The sequence below is a fragment of the Gymnoscopelus microlampas genome (genome assembly GCF_963454915.1).
Source record: "Gymnoscopelus microlampas genome assembly, chromosome: 7".
NCBI lineage: Eukaryota > Metazoa > Chordata > Actinopteri > Myctophiformes > Myctophidae > Gymnoscopelus > Gymnoscopelus microlampas.
Window position 1 is genome coordinate 33920134 of NC_139944.1, and position 25482 is coordinate 33945615.

General features: G+C 41.2%; 2 protein-coding genes across 8 annotated transcripts in view; both read right to left on the reverse strand.

Moving 5' to 3' along the window:
* Positions 1-1387: 1387 nt before the first annotated feature.
* On the reverse strand, positions 1388-11767 carry LOC311049002 (complement factor H). Of its 5 annotated transcripts, XM_084062415.1 has the most exons (14): positions 11361-11767; positions 10328-10513; positions 9686-9794; positions 8896-8966; positions 8337-8519; positions 6283-6357; positions 5785-5913; positions 4955-5032; positions 3778-3804; positions 3646-3687; positions 3491-3542; positions 3296-3364; positions 2361-2436; positions 1388-1699 (listed from the first exon to the last, which is right to left on the reverse strand). In XM_084062415.1, the coding sequence occupies exons 1-13, from the start codon at positions 11443-11445 to the stop codon at positions 2379-2381; spliced, it is 1164 nt and encodes a 387-aa protein (XP_083918541.1). In that variant the 5' UTR covers positions 11446-11767; the 3' UTR covers positions 1388-1699; positions 2361-2378. The 5 variants fall into 5 exon arrangements, with proteins under 5 accessions (XP_083918541.1, XP_083918544.1, XP_083918543.1 ...); XM_084062418.1 differs by lacking the exon at positions 4955-5032; XM_084062417.1 differs by lacking the exon at positions 3296-3364.
* Positions 11768-18454: 6687 nt separating this feature from the next.
* The window catches only part of magi3b (membrane associated guanylate kinase, WW and PDZ domain containing 3b), a 305615-nt gene continuing 298587 nt past the window's right edge, over positions 18455-25482 (reverse strand). For all 3 annotated transcript variants that reach the window (XM_084062094.1, XM_084062095.1, XM_084062093.1), the window contains exons 21-22: positions 25037-25175; positions 18455-22953 (exon numbers count right to left, since the gene is read on the reverse strand). In XM_084062094.1, coding sequence (XP_083918220.1) covers positions 21839-22953; positions 25037-25175 — 1254 coding nt within the window. In that variant the 3' untranslated portion in view covers positions 18455-21838. The remainder of the gene's footprint in view (positions 22954-25036; positions 25176-25482) is intronic.

Below are 25482 nucleotides of genomic sequence, written 5' to 3' on the forward strand. Positions count from 1 at the left end.
TCTGGAGGTAGTTTGCCAGGATGCCCATGTCAATGTCTCTTTATAAAGAATCATAAGAGTGGGGTTTGGACTAGGGATGTGACAATATGTTGACTCAATGACCAACTTTCAACTCCTGCTCCAGTCGACTCTAAAAGCATAACTCGAAATATCTATGCTGGTCATTTCACATAGGAGTGTTGAGTGGGACAAATGGAAATGAGCTGAAGATAAATCTATTATATTGTACGGTACATGGTTCCTTACAAGTAAATAAAGTAAAATAAATAGATAAATAAAAGTACTGATCACTTGAAAGCTGCTGGAGAAAGGGCGGAGAAAGGAATTGTGGGGGAATTAAATAAAACACAAATTAACATCATAATGTAATAACTTCTTCCTTATGACATGAGACTCTTGTCCAGCCATGGTTGGCAAGAAACCATGCATTGACTCGTGAGATATTAATAATATAACTCAATAACATAATCATATAATATCCGTGGCAGTGGTAATGAAGAGTTGTATTTATAACACCACACCCAGGATTGAAATGCCATACTGGAGTTTCCCCAGTACTTATCTTTGTGAATATAGCACCACTCCTCAGTTAGCTCACATCAGGCATTATTACTATCCTGGATATGTTCTTTACTTCTTTATATTAACTATGCCAGTGGTTCTTAAAGTGGGGTCCAGGGTTCCATTAAGGGGTTGCCAATGGGTTTGGTTCCATTTGTACCCTGTCAGAGTTATGGGGGTCCTTTTAAAAGGATTGAGAACCACTGAACTAGGCCAAGTCTATGGCCAGGCCATCAGTGGAGTTCCTCTACAGCAGTGTTTCCCAAACCTTTCAGCTCGAGACCCAAAAGAGACATTTGGTGTTTCCCGGGACACAAACTTGCAAAAATGCATTATGAATTTATCACTTAATCCCCATTTTAAAAAGTAGTAAATCTGCTATTTTCAATATTTCTAAAATTCATTGAAATATATAAGACTTTTTTTAAGTATTATTATTTTTTTTTTACTTTTGAAAATAATATAGTTTTTTTTAGGAAATAAAAAGAATATTAGCGATATTTACTCATGACGCATAGACATGCGTCTGTGACCCAAAAATAGGTCCGGATCCATTGTTTGGGGGGAACTGCTATACAGGCTTCTGTTCTCATAACTTAACAGAGTTCAAAGCACTTCACAGGTAGGCTGCACAAGACAAGCTTCCAAAACACCCCCATAAACAATGAACAAAGCCAAAAGAGTTGGTGTGGAATGCGGTTGATTGTTTCAGTCAATGTTTAAGTCTGTACATTGAACTGACGTCTGTGTGACTCTTTTCCATTGCTTTGTTGTTCTAAAACCACCATTGTGGAAAGAGGAAAACATATGCATTGACTTCTTTCAACAAGTCAAAATGTCTGTTTATTCCAGTTTACAACATAAATAAATACAAAATAGAAATACAATAGTGGCATTAAATATTTACATTCAGTAAGGAATAAAAAATACATCTATACAAAAAAGAAAAGTGCACTTTAGGTTTCATTGCTTCCATTTCTCCCATTTGTATTGCAGTATGGTTCAAAGGAGGTTGGTTTGTTATTGTTCAACCAGCCAGAGAGGAACTCTCTTGCAGTTCGGATGTTGGCACTTCATCTCAAGGTCAACAGATGCTCATTAGAGCATAGGAGCTGTCCCATTTGGACACATAGGACACCTAATGTTAACAAGGAATATAAGAAAAATAGTTTAGGTGGGGCAGTATAGACTCATGCAAATCGCATGAGTCTAATGCAGGTTTAATGCAAATAGCTCTTGATTAAAGGGATATTTCACTTTCAAAAAAACTTTTGGTCATTTTATCGTCTTCTCAGGCCTTTGTGAGCCCCCCAGACACGCCTCCTTCCTATACAAACCCATTGTAACTTCAAACTCCATTTTAACCATGTTAGATTCATCGAAAACACCCGTCCTTGGTTCTGGTGACTCACCCTGCCCTCCTAATGCGTGAGGGGGCCGTGTTTTTTCAGATACATTTTTTCATTTATTTTATCTTTTTTTTTTATTGTATATATTTTTTTTTCATTTTCCAAAAAATATATAAAAAACAAATGAAAAAAGTAATAGAAAAAACACGGGCCCTCGCTTATTAGGGGGGCGGTATGAGTCACCAGAACCAAGGACGGGTGTTTTTGATGAATCTATCATGGTTAAAATAGAGTTTGAAGTTATAATGGGTTTGTATAGGAATATATAAATACTGAATCGAGGAACTTAAAAACTGTCTGGGGGACTCACAAAAGCCTGAGTAGACGATAAAATGACCAAAAGTTTTTTTGAAAGTGAAATATCCCTTTAAGTTGGTAATTGACAGATACCTTAGGGAAGAATTCAATTTATAGACTTTGGCATTGTAATAACTCCGGCTTCAGGTCCTCTCCGGTGTCGTATGAGCTATGATGTAATCAAATAAGGAATATGTGTCAGAATTGTATTTACAAGTGTATTATACAAGTATGTTATTCTATTAGTTTACATGCCAATTCATTTTGTTGTGCTCTTGATTGTCATGCATTGACAGCATATTTAGCAGTTAGTCAGCTGCATGATGCACATGAGAAATCCTGGCATTTGCCATGGTGGAAGCGCATTCACACACATCACAGTGGATAGTTACATTGAATTCTCTTTACTGGTTAATAGGTTGTGTGAGAAAGCCTGCCTCTATATTATGCCTAATGTATGCTCCGTTGTATGACAGTGTCGTGTGACACCATTGTACGACGAAGTATAAGCCAGGCTTTACACTGTGTGAAATGTCCATATACATGTTTTTGTTGAGTGTTTATTTGTCAGATTCAAAATATACATTGTCCAACTGGCTGTTTTCATGTGATTGTTGCTCAAAGTTCAAAGGCTCAAATTGCCTCTGGCGTCTTCTTTGACGTCAGGACAGTATCTTTTTCCTGATGCTGTCCTGATGTCAAAGTGGGTCATCATAACAAAACATTTCCACACAACTTCCTTCATTTTCCAACATAAAACAGGAAACACACATATCCTGATTTAATTCCACTGGTTTGAAATGGAAAAAGCCTGTGCAGAAATGTTTACAATTTACAATTTAGGCATTTATCAGACACTCTTAATCCAGAGCGATTTACAGTAAGCCAGGACAATACAAGGTAATACATCAAATGCATAGAAATGGTAATCTAATAATAAACTAATACATAAGTAAACCAGTTTAGCAGTTTGTGCGTGCGTACGTGCGAGCGAGCGTGCCTGCGTGCGTGCGTGCGTGACGATTTACCTTGGTGTTTGTTGACTAGAGTTCATGCTTACTCTATTCCAATCTTGCACTTCTAAGTCTGATGAATGCCTAAATTGTAAATTGTGTGTGTGGTTAAGATACATGTTTAATGAATTTGTTAAATGATGCAGTTACTCTATGAAGCTATGTTAGTTGGTAGAGATATGGGTGAGTAGCCAAAGCACTGGGCCTTACCCTTTCTTTCTCAGAACACACCGATATAACATGTACATCAGTATAAGTACAACTGAAATGAAAGGACAAAAATAAAATAATTAACTTATGGTCATTAGAATTTTGCCTGCAATGCCCAGAGCTGATGTGACTTAAACAAAGAGTTGATATGTTACCTAGTACAGTGGATATTACACTCGCTATGACAACTGTATATCCTGAAAGAGAAATTCAATGTTAAATACAAAACCTGAATGATAATCCATGTTAATGATTGTCTTGTTATAAGTAGGCATTTATTAACTCACCACTGTCTTGGTCGGGCAGTACTGTGCCTGCAAATATAAAATAGTTATATCAGTGCAATGCAAATATATAAAACATTGTGAGCGAATCCAGAGTACGCCCCAATGTGTCAAGCTGTAAAACAACACTTGTTGCACAGCTAGAATACTATAAACATATGTTGCCGCAATACATTAAATTGTATTCACAGATTGAAGGATAAAACTGCTTTTGAAAGACCAGATAAATCAAGTCAACCCAAGCAGTGAACCCATTATAAACTATATTCAAGTACATTCAAAACACTGAGTCCCCATGACTTTTAAGGGAGATGGAGAGAAATTATGAAACACGTTGCGAGCTTGTAGATCAGCTATCTTCACTCTTTTTAACATTTTTGGAAAGTTTTCACCTATAAAGTCATGCCCAGAATAATAATTAGACGTGTTTGATCCCGAGGGTGAAATTCAGTTTTCAGCATCACCCAGCTGATTGCTGCCCAAGTCAGACTTGAACCTGGGACCTTCTGTTTCCCAGGCATGTGTGTCTAGTACGCTAAGCTATGGCTGCCACAAAATAGGGACACCAGGTTGAAAGTGGTTAAGAGGACATGGATACAAGGATACAACTAAAGTTTTGCAGGCAGATTGTTTGAATTAGTGGTAGCAGAGGGTAGTCCAGGAAAAAGAAAGCCATCAGCTTAGAATTATTCCACTTGCTCATTTGCATTTATGAGTCAGTGCATTTATGAACTGACTGTTCACAGCCAGTCCTCCAGGCTGGAAACAACACTTTATGTAAATTATCTTTACAGCATTGGCCACTCAATGTAGCATGGCAATTATTACATTTCTACTGCAATGTTTGCCATAATATGCAATGGGCAGACTTATTTGGCAATGACTTGATGTCATTTGTTTTCTCATGATGTACGGTGCCAGTTTTGAAAACCTAGATAGGGAAATTCCATCCATTGGATCTCTCTATTCAATGAAATACCTTAGGCCACATCTGGGTTTACTTTCTCAATAACATAACATGCGTTATGACCACCCATGGGAGTTTTAAATCCACAGGACTGTTTTGGTTGATCATAATATGCTTTGTCAGTATGCGTTATCATATTCCATGAGAGAATTGGGATGGAATTCCCCCTGTAATTACGATGTTTGAATACTGAATTAGAGAAATGTGTCATACCTTGTGTTGTAGTGGCTGATGTTGCTACGGTTGTGGTAGTGATAACGTCTTCTACTTCTATCAAAATACGTTCCCCACCTATTAGTATAAAGACAATAATTAGGGACATTTGTGTTGTTTGAACCAGAGTAGCTAAATGTGCCTGGTCAAGTTCATAAACTATGATGGAAATGCATACTACGGTATGCATCTACACTGTGGTGTATGCCATTCATTACTGCATCATGCAAAGCAGACAGAAGTGCAGTGTACTGTCACGCTGATGTGTCATGCTTGGCGATATCGTCGCTGTTAAATATTTATAAAACCCACAGACAGACTTAACCACTTTCAGCCTGGTGCCTCTATTTTGGGCATGTCATGATAGGGGAACATTTTCAAAAATGTTCAACAAAATAAAAAAAAAAAGTCAAAATAGCAGATCTACCAGCTCACAATGCACCGCTGTGCGATGTATTGTGAGCTTGTAGATCAGCTATTTTAGCTACTTTTGCACGATACTGCCGTACGACAAAGTATAAAATAGGGCAATAGAAATATGGATGAAATATGTAGATACTAAAAAAAATGCTTTGTTAAAAAGGTAGGTCTTTAGTCCTCTCTTAAAGGAGTCAACCAACTGTGGTGCTCTCAGGTGGACAGGGAGGGCATTCCACAGTTCGGGCAGCCGAGGAGAAAGCCCGGTCGCCCATGGCTTGGCCTTGTGGGTTTTGAGGAGGTTAGTGTTTGAAGAGCGGGGGTTTCGGGTTTCGGGTTGTGGTAGACTAATTCCTTGAGGTAGGAAGGAGCGTTGCCGTGGATGCACTGATGAGTCAACAGGTTTCCTGTACCTTGTACTGAAGGTGAAGCAGTTGATGTTGCAGTGGTGGTGGTGGTGGTGGTAGTTTTATCTTTAGGAATCGTGGGTGTGATGGAGGTGTCTGTGGTAGTGGTGCCTTTTGTTAAAATATCTTTGCCACCTATTAAGAAAACAATCCTTAATACCTTTGTGTCCTCTGGGTGCTTCATGAATACAAGTGCAATGACAATTAGCACCGTAAAAATGTCACATTGGTTTATAATCAAATGCATTTCAGCTTATGCCATATAGAATTACATGCTCTATTGTAGAAAAAAAAGAATCATTATTGTATGTAAAAAAATATATATAAAGGAGAAAAAGATTCTGACGAAGGCCAACGGGCCAAAACGTCAGTCAAGTAAATCACTGCATATGGAGCCAGAGTGTGTGACTTATTTCTCTCCTTTTTCAGGTTGTTCCCGAGGGGTCAGCACCTCACCAAACCCTTGGTGTGCGTCACAGTTCCTGCTATATAAAAAATGAATACCTTGAAATGTGGGTGGTGTAGTTGACATCATCCTTGTTGTGGTAATCATATCCTTTGTTGAAAGTTCTATGTTACCTGAGAGGAAATAATTTGTGGTTTGAAACATAATCACATAATCATGATGAGCCACTTCTGAGAATCCGGTGTCGTTCGTCAAGAATAGCCAACGTACAAGCTCACAACGCGTCGCATCCGCGACGCGTTTTGAGCTTGTAGGTCTACTATTTTCGACGAGGGTCACTATCCCGCAACGGCGCATAAGTTAGGCTTTACTCTTGAATTATGCACTTCATTCAATCATGCATAAACCTCCAAGAGAGAAACCTTCTTTGCAATTATAGATGAATAAAACCTCTCATCAGTGTTCTTCATGTCATGTGCAAGTGTGCATGGTAAAAGGTTTAACAAGATGGGAAATCATACTCTCAGGTGTGACGCATGAGGGAAATGAGGAAGAACATCCACTTATGCTGCACACCAGCTCCCCCAGGCCTTGCAATGTGTAGCCAAACTAGCCGTCCTCACATTTAAAAACGAGGCAATACTAGGGAGAAAAAAATGGTGTGCCATCTCCAGTTAAATGACTGAATTGTATATCAAGACACAGCCGTAAAACAGAGTTTTAAAAAAAGAATTGTTTCCAAAAAAATCTACTGGCTCTGGAGAGGGCCTTTGATCGATATTGGTGGGATGTCTGAGAAAAGGATGAGGATGTCAGTTTGTAGGAAATGAAGTGAGCAGTGAGCACTGATAGGAGTGGTGGGGATAGATCCTGTTCCAATAATAGAAACACAGAGATTACAGTACTGTACATTTATCTCCTGACAGCTAGAACATATGTATGTATATGATACTGTACGCGTTGAGTGTCTCCACTGTCTCAGATGAAAGCAATGTGTATCTGCATTCAGCATGTATTCAGCACATGCTGGATGACTTCACTCAGGATGGTAAATGTCTTCTTTAGGATGCAGAATGCCAGAGATACCCATACTGTAGGCCAATGGTTCTCAAACGTTTTAACGTCGAGGACCCCCAATTTGAATTATGTATTTGCCTGCGGAACCCCATTTGAAAGGATCAAATCTTCCCTATAAGAGAAGATGTGTGTTCTTTTAAATGCTCAGAATTTAAATTACATTGAATTAAATAGCAAAAATATAAAATAGAGTTAAAATGGTTACACAGATTTTTATGCTATTTTAAGAGATTTGGCTTCTCTGAACCTTCTCAAGGAGGAGTTTCTGCCTTACAGTGATACTCACTGGTACGATGATAAGTAACACAAAACAGATGTTGAAATTTGGCATGCCAACATGGCAGAAATATGTGGTTTAGATAAGCGCAAAGGGTGGTGGATGAGTGTGCACCTTGCTAGCATTCCATGTGTTTTTATGCTTCTCCATTATTCTCTGTCTGCATACTCTACTACAGTAGTTCCCAAAGTGGAAATGACCTTAATACCTTTGTGTCCTCAGGGTGGAAACAACTGCTCTCAGTTGAACCCCTTGATGGGGTTCCAAATGGACCCTTACAGGTCTGTAACTCTGAGAGTGTACAAATGGAACCAAGCGGACCCTTACTGGTCCATTTGGTTAATTTTGTACACTCTATGTACCTTGAATTAAAAACTTACATCACTCTATCTACAAAGGCAAGAAGCAGTAACTTCTTCTGGTGAGTGATGTCAGTTTTTAATTCAAGGTCCCCCATAGAGTGTACAAATGGAACCAAACGGACCCTCACTGGTCCATTTGGTTCATTTTGTACACTCTATGTACCTTGAATTAAAAACGTACATCACTCTATCTACAAAGGCAAGAAGCAGTAACTTCTTCTGGTGACTTCATTGTCAGCGGTCATCATCATGACTACATAACTACAGTATGGATTAAATAGTAATACCACACACACAACAATATTTTAGAGGTGCAGAAGATAAAGCTTTACTTTACTGCTTGTTGGCTTTGTACAGTAGGGAATTACTTGTACGTTACTTGAAGGTACATTACTTGTGCACTAACAAGTCATTAGCATGCGGTCTGTGGTCTTACCTTGGCACTGAGGAGGCAGAGAATCGTATTCATTATCGTCACTGCACTTGATGGAGCTCTGCCCAACCAGGGTGTACCCATCATCACAGAAGTACTGAATGACATTTCCATATTCTGGCTCCTCATCAGAAATCCACGAGTGTCTGCCATGGGTAACGTTCGTCGGCATGTCACATATTATAACTTAACATAGGGGCAATAGATAAGGGACAACTTCAGATATTTACATATTACGCTATCAACATCAGTAGTATATATATATAAATAATTGTATAGAAATTACTTAGAATTGGAAAAGTTCTGAAATGGTGACAGGCAGCAGAAGGGAACTGCACAGTAATGACATCACAAGTGGAGGAAGTTACTAGCTGTACATAATGTATTTGACTATAGCTGGTATAATATTGGCCTATAAATGTACATTGTAAATGTCTGGTATTCAAAACCAGATATGTTTGCAATGCTCTGGGAGTTTTTCTACTTTTAAATATATAATTAAATGCACATTGATGATACAAGTGTCCTTGTATTAAAGAAATCCAAACTGAGAGAAATGTACCTTCACATTTTGTTCTCCCGCCCCATCCTGATGCATAGCACTGTTTGTAGTTCACGCCACTGACTTCGAAGCTTTTGAGAGAGGAATGGATAGAAAGTATTGTTTAATTAAGCATCATTAAAAATAAATGGCATGAGACATCTTTTGTAATATAATACAGGTAATGAAAATAATTGGGCAGCCTTGAGCCCCTCTGAAATACAGTAGAATCCCAGTATTCCTACGTCTATTCTGTCTGTATTTTTTCCTACACATTTTTTGTAGTTGTTGAAGTGAAAAGGAAGAGAAGGCGGCTGCCTGGGTAGTTCTGCAGGAACCCATTCTAGTGAAAAATGTGTCTGGGAGGTGCTCTTTGCAAAGGAAATATCAATCAATAGAGAAAAGGAAAACAACTTCAGCAATTCCACACTTCCTGATGAAAGCCACGAAGTCAAAAGTCAAAACACAAGTTTTGTTTTTGACGCTTTATTCATGTTACAAACATGAATAAAGCATCGAAAAACTAAATGCGTATACTCATACTACTTTTAATGCTTTTATTGCTTATTTTATCATTTGATCTAATCTTTTTTTAATACACACTATTGAGGAAGCTCAGAGAACAATGCCTTGCAATGTTGCTACCAGTTGTATAAAGTGACAATAAACACAATTGATCCTTGAACCTTACACAAGCTTGTGTAAAAACATGCAAGCATGGGTAATGATGTGTTTTACATCAATTGGCTTCAACAGTGCATGCTCCATGAAAGCATTTCATTTTGGGGTGGAATTATCCTTGTATACTCACCCTTTCTCACAAATCACTTTCACTGTTGCGCCAAATAGAGTACCACCGGCTTCATCAGATATTTCAAATTTCATATTTGGCTGCGGTTCAGGGGGGCCACAGTCTTTCTCTGTAATATAGAAGAAGACAAAACATTACTGTCTCAGCTTGGCAGCTTGGCAGTTTCAGCCAATACTGAGCCTGAGTGCCAGGCTGTCCCACGTACAGTGCTTATAGGGGTTATGCTGTGTGTTACAAGAGATGCTGAGCAGTAATGGAAGGGTGTATTTCCTAAATATCCAACATTTGAAAAAAATGTTGCTTGGACCAGTGGTTCTCAAACGTTTTAATTTCAAGGACCCCCAGAACTCTGAGCGTGTACAAATGGAACCATTTGGTTCCATTTGTACACTTCACATTTGTACACTTCACAGTTACAGACCTGTAAGGGTCCATTTGTTACCCCCCTCAATGAATGCAGCTAGGGTCCCTGGATCCAACTTTGAGAACCACTGGCTTGGACCATATGAACATAATTTAAAACTTTAAAAAGGTCCTTCATTGAGAACATCTAGGCTACATTTTAGAGATAGCCAGGCCTGTATACTGAATGGATATTGCACTTTATAATAAAAACCTTCTACTTCAGGGAACAAAACTTACTTTTGCACACAAGATCAGGTGCAGTCCACTGCCCGCCGGTGCAGGTTACAACCCCAGATCCTGTCTCTATAACATAGCCATTGGCACACTTAAACGTGGCTTCTGAGCCGTCTGGAAAATCATTCTTCAGCAGTGCTTCGTCGGTTAAGACAGTGTTAACTGTCCCCTGAGGTCTAGGGCAGTCCGCTATAGAGGAAAACAGAAGCCACATCAAGTCACACGTTTTTCATTAAAAGCAACTAAGATGGATTGATCCATCCAGCTGGATAGTCTCACACCTTGCACTTGAGCGAAATAACCATTGTTAATTTTGACAGTAAATTCTGATTTAGTCTTAGTCTTTTGAATAACACACCCTTTAGTTTTAATCCTATTTTAGTCATCTGAAATGTTTAGTCTTAGTCTTTTTTTTTCTTTTTTCTTAGTCGACTAAATATCAAAATATTAGTCTTTTAGTCAATAGTCTTAATCAACTAAATTAACACTGGCCTAAACTTACATTTATGCCCTCGATAATATAAGGACAAATTGGAGGGTAAAACATTTAAGTCTCAGTCAGGTGTAGCCCATAGGCTACCTGCCAAAATTAGACTGTGAAATATAAAGGAGATTTTCTGGTGGGGAGCCTGACTAAGTATTAACTTAGTATGCAGATTTAGTATTCACATATAATTCACTGTATTCACTTAGTATTCAGTTTCTATTCACAAATTAGTATCAATATTATGGCCCTGGCTGCATAGCAGTGGGATCTCTGGGATGTACCACCCAATGGGCATGCTCACTTTGTCCATAGTCAGGGTTGAGTTGAGTTCAGTTGTCCCAAAGTAAGGATATTTTCAGGAGAAATTGCAATTCAAAAGCACAGCAGGAGAAAGGGTAAAAAGGCTAAATTATCCTGCTAAATTCAGGAGTGTTAGCAGGTGAGGTATGTTAAACCTGTATATTTGGCTGGCCACATTTAAGGCATGCTCAGACATAACAAGAATAAGAGACATTTGTAGGCTATAAGTGTATCATAAAGGCTACTGACCTTGTATGTGGACCACGAAGATACACATAAACAACAAACACTTGACCATTCGTCTTCTGTCAAAGGAGTCCAGTAAAAGTTCCATGGTGTCTTGCAGCAGTCTATTTCTGGTAAAAATTCAGACCCGCCGGCTCCTCGCACTAGATCGCTGGCAGAACTGATGTGAACGCCGCTATAATGTAACTGTCTCACTCCTGTAGAGTTTTCAGCAGAGCGTCTCTATCTATCCAATGATAGGCTACGCCTGTTCGCCGGGAGTGACAAGTGACAACAATGAAAAAAAGGTTCACTATACACACAGTAACACACCACCGAGTGCCCGATAACATGAATCAATTAAACAATGAAGTACGGAAATGAAACATAATTTGGATCGTGCCCTTTATAATAAATACTGTCTGCTGATATTTCACTTGGGCAAAAATATATGACGAAATCAGCCGGTCTACAAATGACTGAGCCCAGACCCCACCCCTCGTATGGTAGCCTGAACACTCGCCCCAAAACACGTTCACCCCACTTTTGTATTCTTGTATTTGTTTTACTGAGAGAATAAAGTTAGAAATAAGTTTAGGCTTAGGAAGGAATAGTTTACTGAGGTTACGTTTATGAATACGGTTAGGTTTAGAGTTTAGACATTAGTTTACTGAGGTTACGTTTAAGATTACCATGGTGAATACCGCCGGATTTGCCCCGGGACGACTGTGTTTTGGGGCGAGCGTTTAAATCGTTTGGTATTATGTGTGCACTGAGCCAGCATGGAAAATGTGTCTGTGGGATCGGGCGTGTCCTTTGTGTGAGCATTCATTGCTGAGCAACCACTGGATAGTGGCGATACGTAAGGGTGTTCCCCAAAATTCCGAAGAAGCCCTGAGACTATTTCTCTTTTTTTTTACCCTGCTCAAAGAAATAAACTAAAACATTTTAAAACAATTTCATCCGAGAACGCAGCGCCTTGTTTTTTTTTTTTTCTTAATTAAAGGCAGGACTTGGAATTTTGTTTTCAAACTATTCTATTCCAGTAAATAAGCCAGTGGTTTAATTTATGGTTGTTTGTGAAGGAAGAAAGAGGGATGCCTTTGCAGTTGAGCCATAGGGTTAGGCTAAATGATGGATCATGCAAATATAATGGAACAATATGGCTATGAAATCAAATGCAACAATATACTGCACCTTCAGGCCACCAAATAGCCTCATCTCTGTCTATTCAAAATATAACACACACAAGATAGATGTTTTTGTCATACTAGTTTCCCCCTGTAGGCCTCGATGAATCACGTTCTGGGGCTTCGTTATATTGTCATGGATACATTCCATAGTTTACTCTAACAAGGGGTTGAACGTCACAGCCTGAGACACTGGGGTAAATTCCTAGGCGTTCACTACACACATACACTCAACACGTAACCGCAAGTTTGTTGACAACAGACTTCTTCACTGAACACTTAGGTTGCCTGAGTAACAGTTGGCACAATATAGGACAAAAGAGAAAGAATTGGGTTTGACTTTGTGGGGAGTTGCATACGTCAGTGGTGGTTCTCAACCTTTTCAGGCCGTGCGTGACCCCCCAAAATAATCACTGAACTGGAGACCCCCCACTCTGATAAGCACTTGGAATGAAGGTTCCACGGATATTGTGAAAATAGCAGATCTACGAGCTCACAAAGCCTCGCTTTGTGAGGCGTTGTGAGCTTGTAGATCATTGATTCTTTCTTATATTATTTGACAATTTGGCCAATGTTTTTATAGTTTGTTGATTACTTTTGATGCAGTAATGGTCTTTTCCTTTTCTTTCTTGTTTTTTTAGGCATTAAAAAGGTCATAAAAGTCCTTAAATTGTCACTTCACTGTCATCTGGGGACCCCCTCCACAATCATGTGGGGACCCACCTGGGGGTCCCAACCCACAGGTTGAGAACCACTGATCTATGTGACCATCACAAGGTGTGTGTATTTTTCTCCTTTTCTTTGGTGGGGGGTTAAAAATAGCACTCAGGGTGCGGCTGGGGCAAGATTCTGTGGCTGATGCTTCTCACATGAGGATGGTTAGGCAGGCTACAGTATATCCGACAAGACAGCAATGGATATAATTAGCCGGCCGTGACCTGCTCCATCACGTCGAAAAAAACTGAAGATGAAGAATCCTTAGTTCAACTCTACCGATCCCCGTGTTCTACGGAATACTATCTTTACTGTTGCTGTCTGTTCCAAAACATAATCTGACTCACATTCTAAGCCCCTTAAGTTAGAGCTGCCTCTGGCACAGCCTCCTATTCTTATCTCACTAAACACCCTGTCCACATGAGCGATTAAGTTAACCTCCCTACTAAAGTCACCGCGCACCCTGCCAGATGAGACACCTCCCTGCCGACCCAGGGGAATAGTGCCCGTTTTTCTTCATTCCTGGTGATGCGAGCCAGACAGCAACACAATTAGTTAGGTCTACGATCTATCTCACCTGTTTTGGTTACATCACCGCAAATGACATAAGGCGCAAAGGTATGTTGTTTAATGCCAGCAGCAACTTCCAGCATGGAAAAACATCTAAAAGGCCTATGTCAATATTTGTGTGTGTGTGTGTGTGTGTGTGTGTGTGTGTGTGTGTGTGTGTGTGTGTGTGTGTGTGTGTGTGTGTGTGTGTGTGTGTGTGTGTGTGTGTGTGTGTGTCTGTGTGTGTGTGTGTGTGTCTGTGTGTGTGTGTGTGTGTGTGAGTTTGTTTGCTTTTCATATTGTAAGAGAAGAGATGTATCTCGTTCCCACACTTCTGTAAGTTTGAATCACCTTGAGCACAAAATGTAAAAAATGTAAAAAATGACTGTGATAAAGTTTTTTCACGCCCAGGCCGGCCGGGGAGAAACGGACAGACTCGGGCCGGGCACCGTTGGATGCGCCTGGCCAGCCCGGATCCAACGAGCCATTCGGGCGCAATTGCCGTTTTAAGCCGAAAATCGTAGATCTACAAGCACGGGCCAGCGAAAACCGCCTGTGTCCGCTCTGAGGAGCGCTGTGACCGGCCACTGAGGGCCAGATTATATGGTAGCACACTAGCATTGCATCACTTGCTATATAGCTAAAGCTATACAAGCACACATACCTGAGATATAGAACGTTTTTGAAGACCTGACGATCGTCCGACATCTAATGACATCGTTGCTGTTATTATCCTGTTCAGTGAAATGTGCAATTTCTAACTTCACGGCACTCTGTCTGCCATATCGAAATCTGTGACCGCCCCTCCAGGGCATGGGAACTTGGGAAGCGATAGCGAACCAATCATCAGAAAGTCCTGTGAAACGGCCACATTTTGAAGAAACACCCTCTTCGCCAAAATGCAGGACAGGGCTGTTATCCCAGTCAAAAAGCGACACAGCCAGGGCCATTTCTCAATATGCGTACTTGTCACATACATTATATGGGCACAAAAGGGACACAGGTAGACAGACAGAAACATACATCTCCATTATGGGCACAAAAAGGACACAGGCAGACGGGTACAACGGGTACTTTGACAAACCCCCAACACTATGACTCAGAACTATTGGTTGGTCGGTGTGAGGGCCGCGTAGCGGCCCGAACTCTAGTAATATAGGCCAAGTCATGCAAGTCATCCTTTGATATGCGCTATGGGGTAGTGACAGCTGAACTGTCTTTACTGAGCTGCAATATTAAACGGTAAATTCAGGGGCGCTGATCCAGCGGGGGCCTTGGTGCTCGAGTCCCTGGGAGAAATGACGAGCCCCCACCACAATTTCGGTCGCACGGGCCCAGATTTACATTACCATTACAGTAGCTCGCCCATTGGCTCGGATAACCTGTCCACTCATTGGTGGGGCTTCCCTTAGGCATCCATTCCATTGGTGGGGCGCTGCCATAGGCATGCAAATGTATACGGCTTTGTCTTCACCTCATTTTCAGCAATCCATGATGCACAAATAGCAGCACCGACTCGAGGGAGTGAAGGCAATAAGGTACAGTCAACAAGAGAGACAGAGAGAGGGAGCGAGATGTTTCCTCCACAATTAAAATAGACAAAAAAAAACTATCAGCGTTCTGCTAGTGCTTGTAGCACGTCATCTTTTGTGAGATCATCAATAAATGTCTTCTTGCATAATGCCGGATGCAATGCCATTAATTAATCACTTTATTGATATGGTGCTGAAATGTTGAAACATCCTGAAAAGTCATGAGTGAGTGTGTGTCATAAAAAGCCCTAGGACATTCATTGTAAAATCGTACCACTGTACTATTGGCATACTGTTAATAAAGTACACTTTTTTTCCCGGTCGCGGCGGGGCGGGGCGCTCGATTTGAGTTGAGCCCCCAGGAGCGCGCACATAATTCGGCGCCTATGGTTAACTTCATCCTGGATTGATCCAGCATAGGCGGTAGGCTACTGTATCTCTAGGTTGTTGCTGGGCGTCACAAATTTTAACATCAAAACAAGGGGGGAATAATCGCTTTTTATTCTGCAGGCGTGTAGCTATCGTTAGTTAAACCTTTGATCTCAAATTTGTGTAGCGTGTGCGTGTGTGTGTGTGTACACACACACACACACACACACACACACACACACACACACACACACACACACACACACACACACACACACACACACACCCCTGTCTCACTCTAGATACATTTCTAAATAGTAATGAGTTTAATGGTAGAGATTGTTTTGGAATGGGACATGAATTTTCATGGAACAATCTTCCTTGTAGGTCTGTGACACCTGGTGGTGAAAATACAAACCGCATTAATGCAGTGGACTTGTATTTAAATGTATTTGTTTTGCCGATGCTCTTATCCAGAACTGTTTGTCTGTCTGCAACAGAGAAACTTCAACCTTTGAGTTCTGATTACTACAGCACATTATGATACAGATACAACATGTGGTCCAAACAGGCGGCAGAGATTTTCCAAACAAATGACTGATATTACTTAATTAAAAAGGGTTTAAGGGATATCAGCGTGTTGAAGCTGAGCTAAAGTCAACAAACAGTTGGTGAGCATAGGCCATTCGGTCTTCAAGATGTTAAGCAGTCAGATGTACAATGCCAGTGATAGCATCTGTGCCCCGCTTTGTGCTTGTACGCAAATTGGTAATGAAGAGGTTTCTGAAAAAGCAGAGTTCCTTTGTCATTAAGATCAGACCATAGATGCCACCAGGGCCTGTTTACTTTTTTGTAGCGATGTGCATGAAGAGACTTTTGACCTTCATTCACCATCCTTGCAACATCATTGAAAGGGATTGTGTCAAGCCAGCAGAACCTTTCTACTAAAACAGATTAGTCAATTTATTATTTCCATTACATACAAACCAATCGGGGAACCCAGCTTGTTCTTGCGTCTGGGGCACCACCTCCTTTTTTGTGTAGAAACAAGAACTCGGTTTGGCTCCTCCCCTTTCTTAGTCCACTTCCTCCCAGGTGCTTCTGTGTTTACTCCTATTAACAACAACACTACATGTTTAAGGCAGTGGTGCTGACAGATTATGTTAGCAGAATCTGTCTTGAGAGATTACATACAAAACAGACCTGCAAGTGATCACCAACCGGCAGTCCTCTAACACTATTTCAAGCTAACTCAGCAGTCAGCACCCAGTATATGACCCCTGTGCTGTCTGTCTGTCTGTCTGTCTATCTGTCTGTCTGTCTGTCTGTCTGACACTCCAAAGAAAGTAGTATTCTCCCAAAAAATCTGTCAATCATATCCATATCTGTTTGTATTTCATTTCCTTCAGTCTGTGACATGCATGAAAGAAAAGCAGGAAAACTACCCTGGGTCTACAGCACTCATTGTATGATTTAGTATTCAGAGGACACTGCTATTTCATCTGAAAACCTGCCTGATGTTTCCTGGGTCTCTGATCTTATTTATGTCCAAATTCTAAATCCTGTAAGTCACCATGATTCAAGCCTACTTTTGAGCTATGGGCCTGTAACAGACCTGACCCATCTCTGGTGTAAGCAGACCCTGAGCTCACTATTGTCACTATTGTGAGGGCAAAAGATACTATTCTTTGAGCTACTGAGCTCCTTTCCAGGCTATATTGCCAAGGCCGTCGGCTGCCATGACAACTGGAAGTCTGCCATGGTAACAGCAGCTTATCGTTGCTGTCGTGTTGGGCAGAAACCGCATATCCCCATATTATTTTTTTTGGGGCTTTTTATAAGGATAATTCCTTTTAACAGGTCGATCATGAAAGTCCTTGTGGTCTTGTTTCCAATGAGAACCTGTGAGCAATTAGGGGTAAAGAGTCTTGCTCAGGGACAAATTTCATTTCATCGACGCATATGCTGGGATGGCCTGGAATCGAACCTGGGGCAACCAGGGCCTCTGGTTCCCTAGGCGTGCTCACTAACCACCCAGCTATGGCCGCCCCATACCGTGTTTTTCTCCCCAATTTAGTTGTTACGCCAATTGCTTCCTCCTCAAACACATTTCTGTGTTGTCACTGCTGTATCCTATTGACGCACCTACCAGTGAGGAGCCCCCACCAGGAGGACGTAGAGCCTTCGTCCTACACCTTCCGCCCAACACTCCCTGCTGACAGGTGCCATAGTTTTACATGCAGTGACAATTATCACCATTCCCGCCAGGCTTCCCTCCCCCGAACACGGGCCAATTGTGTTCATGTAGTAGACGCTCGACAAAGCCGGACGCACCGTGGTGGATTCGAACTCACAACCTCCGCGGTGGTGGACAGGCACTTTAGCACTGCGCCACCCGAGCTCTTTATCTCCATATTTCAACTATTATTTTCTTGTAAATTAATGCGCTGCTTCGTCATACTACAGTGTCAGAAAAGCAGCAAAGAATTGGCAGTCTAAAAAAATATGAATAAATGTAAGTGAAAGTCGTTAAGTGTCTGTGGGTTTTATAAAAAATGTACCAATTAACTGTATTAACAAGTATTAATAATAGCTACATTGGCTCCATTTGAACATGGCTCCTTTTTTCCATTTTCTGAAAAGTGCCAGTTTCATCAACAGCGTGTCGGGATATTTGGTGTATGACCGTCTATGTTCAAGTATTTTCCTCCTGTTGTGCTTTAAGTGTATTCAGATTTCAACAAGTGAAAATGCTGTTTTCAGGAAAAAGAAAAAAAAAACTTTTATTTCTCAGTGCATGAACAGAACACCATGTCATGGTCATAACCTATCATTTCCAATCCATTTTAAATATGTTTTCTTTTCTTCTTCTTTTTTGTACATAAAAAAATAATGGAACAATTTATTACATCTCTATTCTTTTCCCCCGAAAGAGCCCTCAGCAAGTATTTATAAAGGTGCTGTACAATATACAAACATTTACATCTACTATACCCACATAATGTAGAAGAGACCACAAGGATTCTTACACTAATGAAGCAATGCAAGGCCACATTATGATACAGATACAACATGTGGTCCAAACAAATGTTTGAATTGGGTAAAACAGTGCAAGGTACACACAATAAGGACATCATCTGATTCTGGAACAGAGTGTACTATACTGCCTGCATTTCTTTTTAATGACTGGTTGGAAAGAAGCATTTTGTTCCAAAATGAAATATTCACTGCAATATATCATAACAGAAGTGACACCTCAAAGTGACAAATTAAATTGCGGTCATTTTAAATACGATAGTAGGCAACTTAAGTTGGTTGATGATGACGATAGCTCTTTCACAGACTGAGGGCCCTATCCTCAGTCTGTGAAAGAGCACAGCACAGGGCGGCGCAAAGGGGCAGTGCAATTATCATTGATATCTTTCGACTGATGCAGTGGTCATTTTTACACCTGGCGCCCATGTCGTTTAGATGACAAATTATCTTTTGCCTATTTAGCGACCATGGGCGAGATGGTCTTAAAATCAGGTGTGGTCTGGTATCATCAGGGCGTACTGCTATCTTACACACAGAGCTTTGCGCTAAGACCAGCTTCAACTTGGTCTTCTCATCCGGTACAGTGATGGTGGCACAGATATTTCCTTTCTATTTAAAGTCTGTGCAAGTCACCATCAAATTCTGGGCTCCATACGCACGCATCGATCATGTTTTAAGAAGTGGTTTAATAACGTGACTGAGAGTGATTATTTCTAAGTTGATATAACACATGTGTCTCTTGAACAGGGTGAGATATTAGGCTACAGGAGGAAAATGTGAATTTTGACCAGCAGCACAGCACCTGGTCTACCCGTTTCAATCAAAATCCATCCGAATTCAACGCAATAGCACTCATGTTCAACATGGTAGATGACATTTCTGAGAGACTCCATTGGCTCAAGTGCTTGTTTTCTTTGCATGGAGACAAGCGTTGAGGAGAGAGGGAGGGAGAGAGAAAGGGATAAAAATAGATGCATTTGTTTCAACTAGTAGTAGCCTACACTTCATTACTGATAGAATATCTTCGCATACCACTCATCCTGTAAGAAAGGCTCTCTTTCCATCGGTTTCTGTCTTTATCTGTTTAAGACCGTGCGCCTATAGATCGTCTAAATGGGGCCCTGAGTCTTATAGCGATGTTAGATAATTAACTTCCGGTGACCAAACTGCGATATTATATCATTTTGGAACAGAACTCTTTCCGCCATCATCTATCCAACCACAGCTATTGCACATACTTACTACAGACTTTCTCACAGAGCATCCTCTTTTTTAAGTCTGTAATTAAAAGCCCCCATCATACAATCACAAAATGGTGTCAAACTGAGCTCTATTTGGACGCTGATGTCTTCAGCTACCAGTTGTACATAATCACACTCATCATGTGCTACTTTATTGCATTCCCTGAGCTCATAAGAACGTGTCCTGTAGCATAGCCAGTTATAATTGCAGTTAACAACAAGTACACAAACCTCCATTTCTGGTCATTTATACCATATATCCATAAGATCAAAAACAAAAAAACGTGGGGTCACAGTATACCTGTCTCCCCTCAGCAGTAAGCTCTTTTCCACAGACCCTTACCCTATTAGTTGGTTCTACAAACGTCCTGCAAGTGAATCAGATTATGTAGTAACAAAAGAAAAGAAAAAAACAAACATTTCAGCTGTATACTATTCTTCTTTTCAACAAACAAGGGTAGAACGCCTACATTTTTAGATTCTAGCAGTTAACAATTTGGCCATGTATGGAGAAAAATGTAATAGCTTTCACAAAACCTCTTCTAATTACATGGCAATGTATCACCAGCAAGGTCAACATCACAGATGAGGTACAACTCATTGTCATTCTTTTAATGCTACAAGGGAAGGTGCAGTGCAATGAAATTCAGTAGATACTTTAAAGTTAGAATTTGCAAACCATTACAAATTTCAAATATATATAATGTATATATATTATATTATACTATATTCCACAATGAGACACATTTTGAGCGATCGCCAAGATTTGTTAGATATAGCAGTTTGCATGTTATCTATATATTACATGAACTACAAGGACCCATTGTAATCTCTACCACCATAATACATCGGATGGAGGGTGAAAGCTCAAAAAGGTCAGAACGAACCTTTATAAGTCTTTATCAAAATGTGGAATGGCTCTGTACGGCTACATATACATATATATCAATCTATTATTTCAATAAATTACACACATACTGTACACATGGTAAACAAGATCTTAAACCACAAGTTTCTGGTCTTTTTTTTTTTGTATCTAGTAGCGATTCATGACTACAGCCATAGAACAGTCTAGAGTCCCCCCGGTTAAAGTGAACGTTTCTTTTTAGGTAGCATCTTGAAACCTGCGCAGTGTTCAGTGTATGATAAACAATGAAGTAGGATGATCTTCAGCAGTGCGCAAAAGGTGTGCATTAAAGCGAACATAAGGATCAACTGCATGCAGTAATAAGGAAAAAAAGACACTGTCAAAATGTTGCATGTGTGTCCATAGATAAGCAAGAGTAACAAAATAATAGAGTAAAAACAATAATAATACAACCTTTTAATAATAAAACCTTTGATGTCAGCCGCACAGCTGCACTTTGCGTATTTCAAAGTTGAAAGGCTAGGGGGGCCTTTCAGCTTTGTTGCATATGGGAAAATTGCATTGCAATGTGGGTGAGGCGTGGTAAGCAATTATTCATTCCACAGGTGGTCCCCAAATTGGCACATATTCACATTTTCTAGCGTCTGTCTGGCAAGGCCCCCCGCAGCATGCCACACATGCATAAGGCCCAGGTCAAAGTTGCCGAACCAGCGCACAAGGCAAGAGGGGACAGTGGAGTTGAGAGCACTGGTTCTATTATGCTATCAAACTATGAGACACTTTCATTCACAAAGCTGAAGATGCAGTGCAGGGCTGAGAAAAAAAACTAAAGCAAAATCTACAAGTCGTAGTAACTCTTGTTTGTGAAAAGTGGAAGAATCCCCCCTCCCAAAAAAATGTTTAAAATAAAAATAACAAACAAAACAAACTATAAAATAAACCAACACTGAAGTTACACAGTATTCCATTGCACAGCTCAAGTGGAGAGTGATGCTGCATTCGGTCAGAATGGGTCACGCAGGACCTCTGCCTCGGAGAGTATTTTGGCTGAGCTGGGCACTTTCCAAGGACCAGGGATAATAATGGGTCCCTTTGGGCTCCCGGGGCCTCTGGAAACACCATCTAAAGAGGCCACAGAGGCCTCCATGCTTCTCTGGTCTTTGTAGTAGGCCAATACATCCGGGCTTCCCGCTTCCTCCGGTGAGGAAACATCAGCATCTTTCCTGCTCCTTGAATCTTTAGTGGAGGACCGTGTGTCTCTGTGACTGGGAACGTCTTTCCTTACGTTCCTTTCTTCTCTGGGTGGTCTACTCTCCTTTTGCACAGAGTCCTTTTGTGCTTCGTTGTCACTTTCTTTGACGGTGTGGAGACTGGGCCGACGCTGTCGGGACCCCGCCGCCCAAACCCTTTTAAAATTACCTTGCTCGGGGGCAGCAGGTCTGGTCCGTTCCCCTCGCCTGTCCGGTCCCTGTGCGCATTGCTTCGACTGAGAATCCCCCCTCTTGGAGCTTCTCTGCTCAATCCTAGCCTGATCCAAGCTGTCCTCGCTGGAAACACTCTTTAATCTCGTCTGTTGGCCTTGTCGGTGCCGCGCATGCTCCGGGGTCGAAGTGGCTTCCTGTCGGGCTTGAGGAGACGTCCGGGGACCTGCTGGGGACCGGGTTTTTGTCTGTGACTGAGTCTCGCTGTTCTTGCAACGCTCTGCTGCTTCCTGTGGCTTGTGCTCTGTCTTTTTCGGACCGAGGGAGCACTCTTTGGCTTTGGAAAAGGTCTCTCCCGTTCTCTGGGGGCCGCCGGGCTCGTTGCAGTCTTTTGTGGGCCTGATCCTCTTGAAGAAGGTGATATGCTCAGGGGTGCTAGGAGAGAACCTGTCTGCCTGCCTGTCTGCCTGCTCCCGGCTCCTCTCCGTGGCGCTCGACAGCCTGCTGCTGGTGCGGGGCTTGAGGGCTCGCGGGGACAAAGGGCTCCAGCCGGGGCTCTCCGTCGCCTCGCTGGACAACGGGGAGGTGCTGGAGACAGAGCCCCCGTAGGAGAATGGAGAGGAGAGGGGCGACGTGTCAGAGACAAACACCTCTCTGGAAAAGCTTGTGGGTGAAGTGATTTTACGACCGTGTTGACCTGAGGGAGGAAACACACGGTTCACAGCGGTGGTGGAACGTTTTTTACTTGTGTTAAAAGTATCAATACTGCAATGTAGAAATACTTAGTTACAAGTAAAAGTCCGGCATTCAAGATTTAAGTAGAAGTGCAAAAGTATTGGTATCAAAGTGTACTTAAAGTACCGAAAGTAGAAAGTACTCATTATGCAGAATGGCTCATTTCACATGTTTTCGAATGTATGAAATGTATAAGAATCTTTTGAAGATAGCAGATCTGCAAGCTCACAATTGTGAGCTTGTAGATCGGCTATTTTCAAATGGCCGAAATGTATATAGGGCTGAAGTAGGTAATCTGTTTGTAATAATAATAAAAATCTACAAAGTAAGTAAGTAAAAGTTTTCTAAATAATTGTAGTGGAGTAAAAGTACAATATTTTCCTCAGAGATGTAGTGGAGTAGATGTATAAGTATTGAAATTTGGAAAGACTCCAGTAAAAATACCTCCAAATTGAACTTTACAGTACTTGAGTACAGTACTTGAGTAGTAGTACTTGAGTACTAAACGATTAAAAACGTTTGCGGATTCCCCTAAAAATGTCTCCGTGTGGATGTGGCCTTAGTTACTTTACACCACTGGTTCACAAGGAGGCAGTGGGAGATGCCCACACAAATGGCACAGACATCATGCAAAAACAAAAAAATTTTGTAACACACCAAACTTCCGAATGGAGAACAAAAGGATCCTTTAGATCAGGGGTTCTCAAATTAAGGACCCTCAGTGTTCCTTGAGGAGGTTCCAAATTGCCTCTTTACAGGTCTGTAACTCTGAGAGCGTCATTTGGCTCCATTTGTACGTTCTCAGAGTTATGGGGGTCCTTGAAATAAAGACAAATAAGTTTGACAACCCCTGGTTTAGATGATACTACGTAAAAAGAAGAGAAGAGAAGAGAAGCAGCCGTTACCAAGGTTAAAAAAGGAGAGGCCAGTAAAAGCAGGGAAGATGTTAATGTTGGTGCTCGTTAGCGTAGTAACACACAGTAGAAGAAGCTGTACTACCTGCATCACAGGGGAGCAAGAGAGAGAGAGAGAGAAAACAAGCCAAACATGAAGCACATGGTTAGAGGCAGACAGAAACCCCCGTAAACACACAATGCAACTCAATAGATTCCATCCATTCACATGACACCATGGAATCATGAACATCAACTAATTAGTTATTAACCTAACGATTAAAAGTTCCAAAACTAAATTGTTTATATTGTCAGAAGGAGTAAAAAGACCAGTGGTGAAACACCATAAAAGAGTTAATTTGAATAATTGTCCCATATCGGGGGGAAAATATTGGGGGGAAATACTAATAAGTAAAGAAAATAGAAAAATATTAGGGATCCAGTATGTAAAATTATAGTAGTGGCACAAAAAAAAGTACCATATTTTCTTACATTTTTTGCTGTAATTAATTTTGTTAACATACATTTATAATTATGATACGCATACTGTACAGTGGTATATCATTGTATAGCATGTCAAGTGTATTATTGCGATTACACCACAGATTCAGTACTAATTATGATTCAAAAACAAAGCAATGCCTCGCTAGGTTACAGGCTAAAGGTGGATGCATCTGGAGTGCTGACGGTGCCATTGTGCTGACACTGACATATTGAGATGGAACTCATTACAATGCCTCTCACTCGATCGATACAAGGTCGGACCCAACTGTGGCACAGTGAAGCATACGTCATTTTGAACCACTTAAACCCTGTAGCTTCGCTCCTTTTTACACTCGACTGTATGCTCTCCTCTTGCTTTTGTGAACTATGGGCTCTATATGCTGTTGTTTTTGTCTCTCTTGATTGGAAAGCGCGTTGGGTCAACATCTGTTGTTTTTAAATGTGCTATATAAGTTAAGATAACTAAATATAGCTGAAAATAGCCAATCTACAAGTTCACAACGCGTCGCAACAGATCTGCTATCTTCGGCAAACGTTCTCCCCCAGAACAGGGATGCTACGGCTACAGGGTTTAAGTGGTTAACTCACCCCTATAGCCTACATTCTCAAGGGAAGCGGTGAGCCGTGGAGTTTTTGCCCACTACTTACTGTTGTCTTGAGCCAGCCCTGCACCAGGTCTCAGCAGTAGCAGCACCTTGTTTCCCCCTGCCTGGATCAGCTCGATTGCCCTTGTATGGGAGATGCCGTGAGCCGGCTCTCCGTTGATCTCCACGATCTCATCTCCAACCTGCCAGCAGCACACAAAGCACAGCAATTATAGAGACACAGAGTCACACACTGCACGGCATACAGATACCTGCACGCACGCACACACGCACTAAAGAATACACGCATTCACACAAAAGGTTATGTGCACAAATGCACGTAATGAAAAAAGGGTGGGATATGCACAATATCCCCACAGTTTCTTTAAACACGGTGCTGGACCCAAAAAAAATCAAGTGAAGAAAAAGGGGAATGTCCGCACACAATAGGGAGCTCTCTCGCCTTATACGTTTTTATTTTAACCAAACAACAACGTTTCTCCCGTGCAA

Coding starts and splice junctions, on each gene's coding strand:
- LOC311049002 (XM_084062415.1), bottom strand. CDS start 11,445: ATGGAACTTTTACTGGACTCCTTTGACAGAAGACGAATGGTCAAGTGT. Junction 3,805..4,954: donor ATCAGCCACTACAACACAAG/GTATGACACATT, acceptor TTATATTTGCAG/GCACAGTACTGCCCGACCAA. Junction 3,543..3,645: donor TGTAATATCCACTGTACTAG/GTAACATATCAA, acceptor CTTTCATTTCAG/TTGTACTTATACTGATGTAC.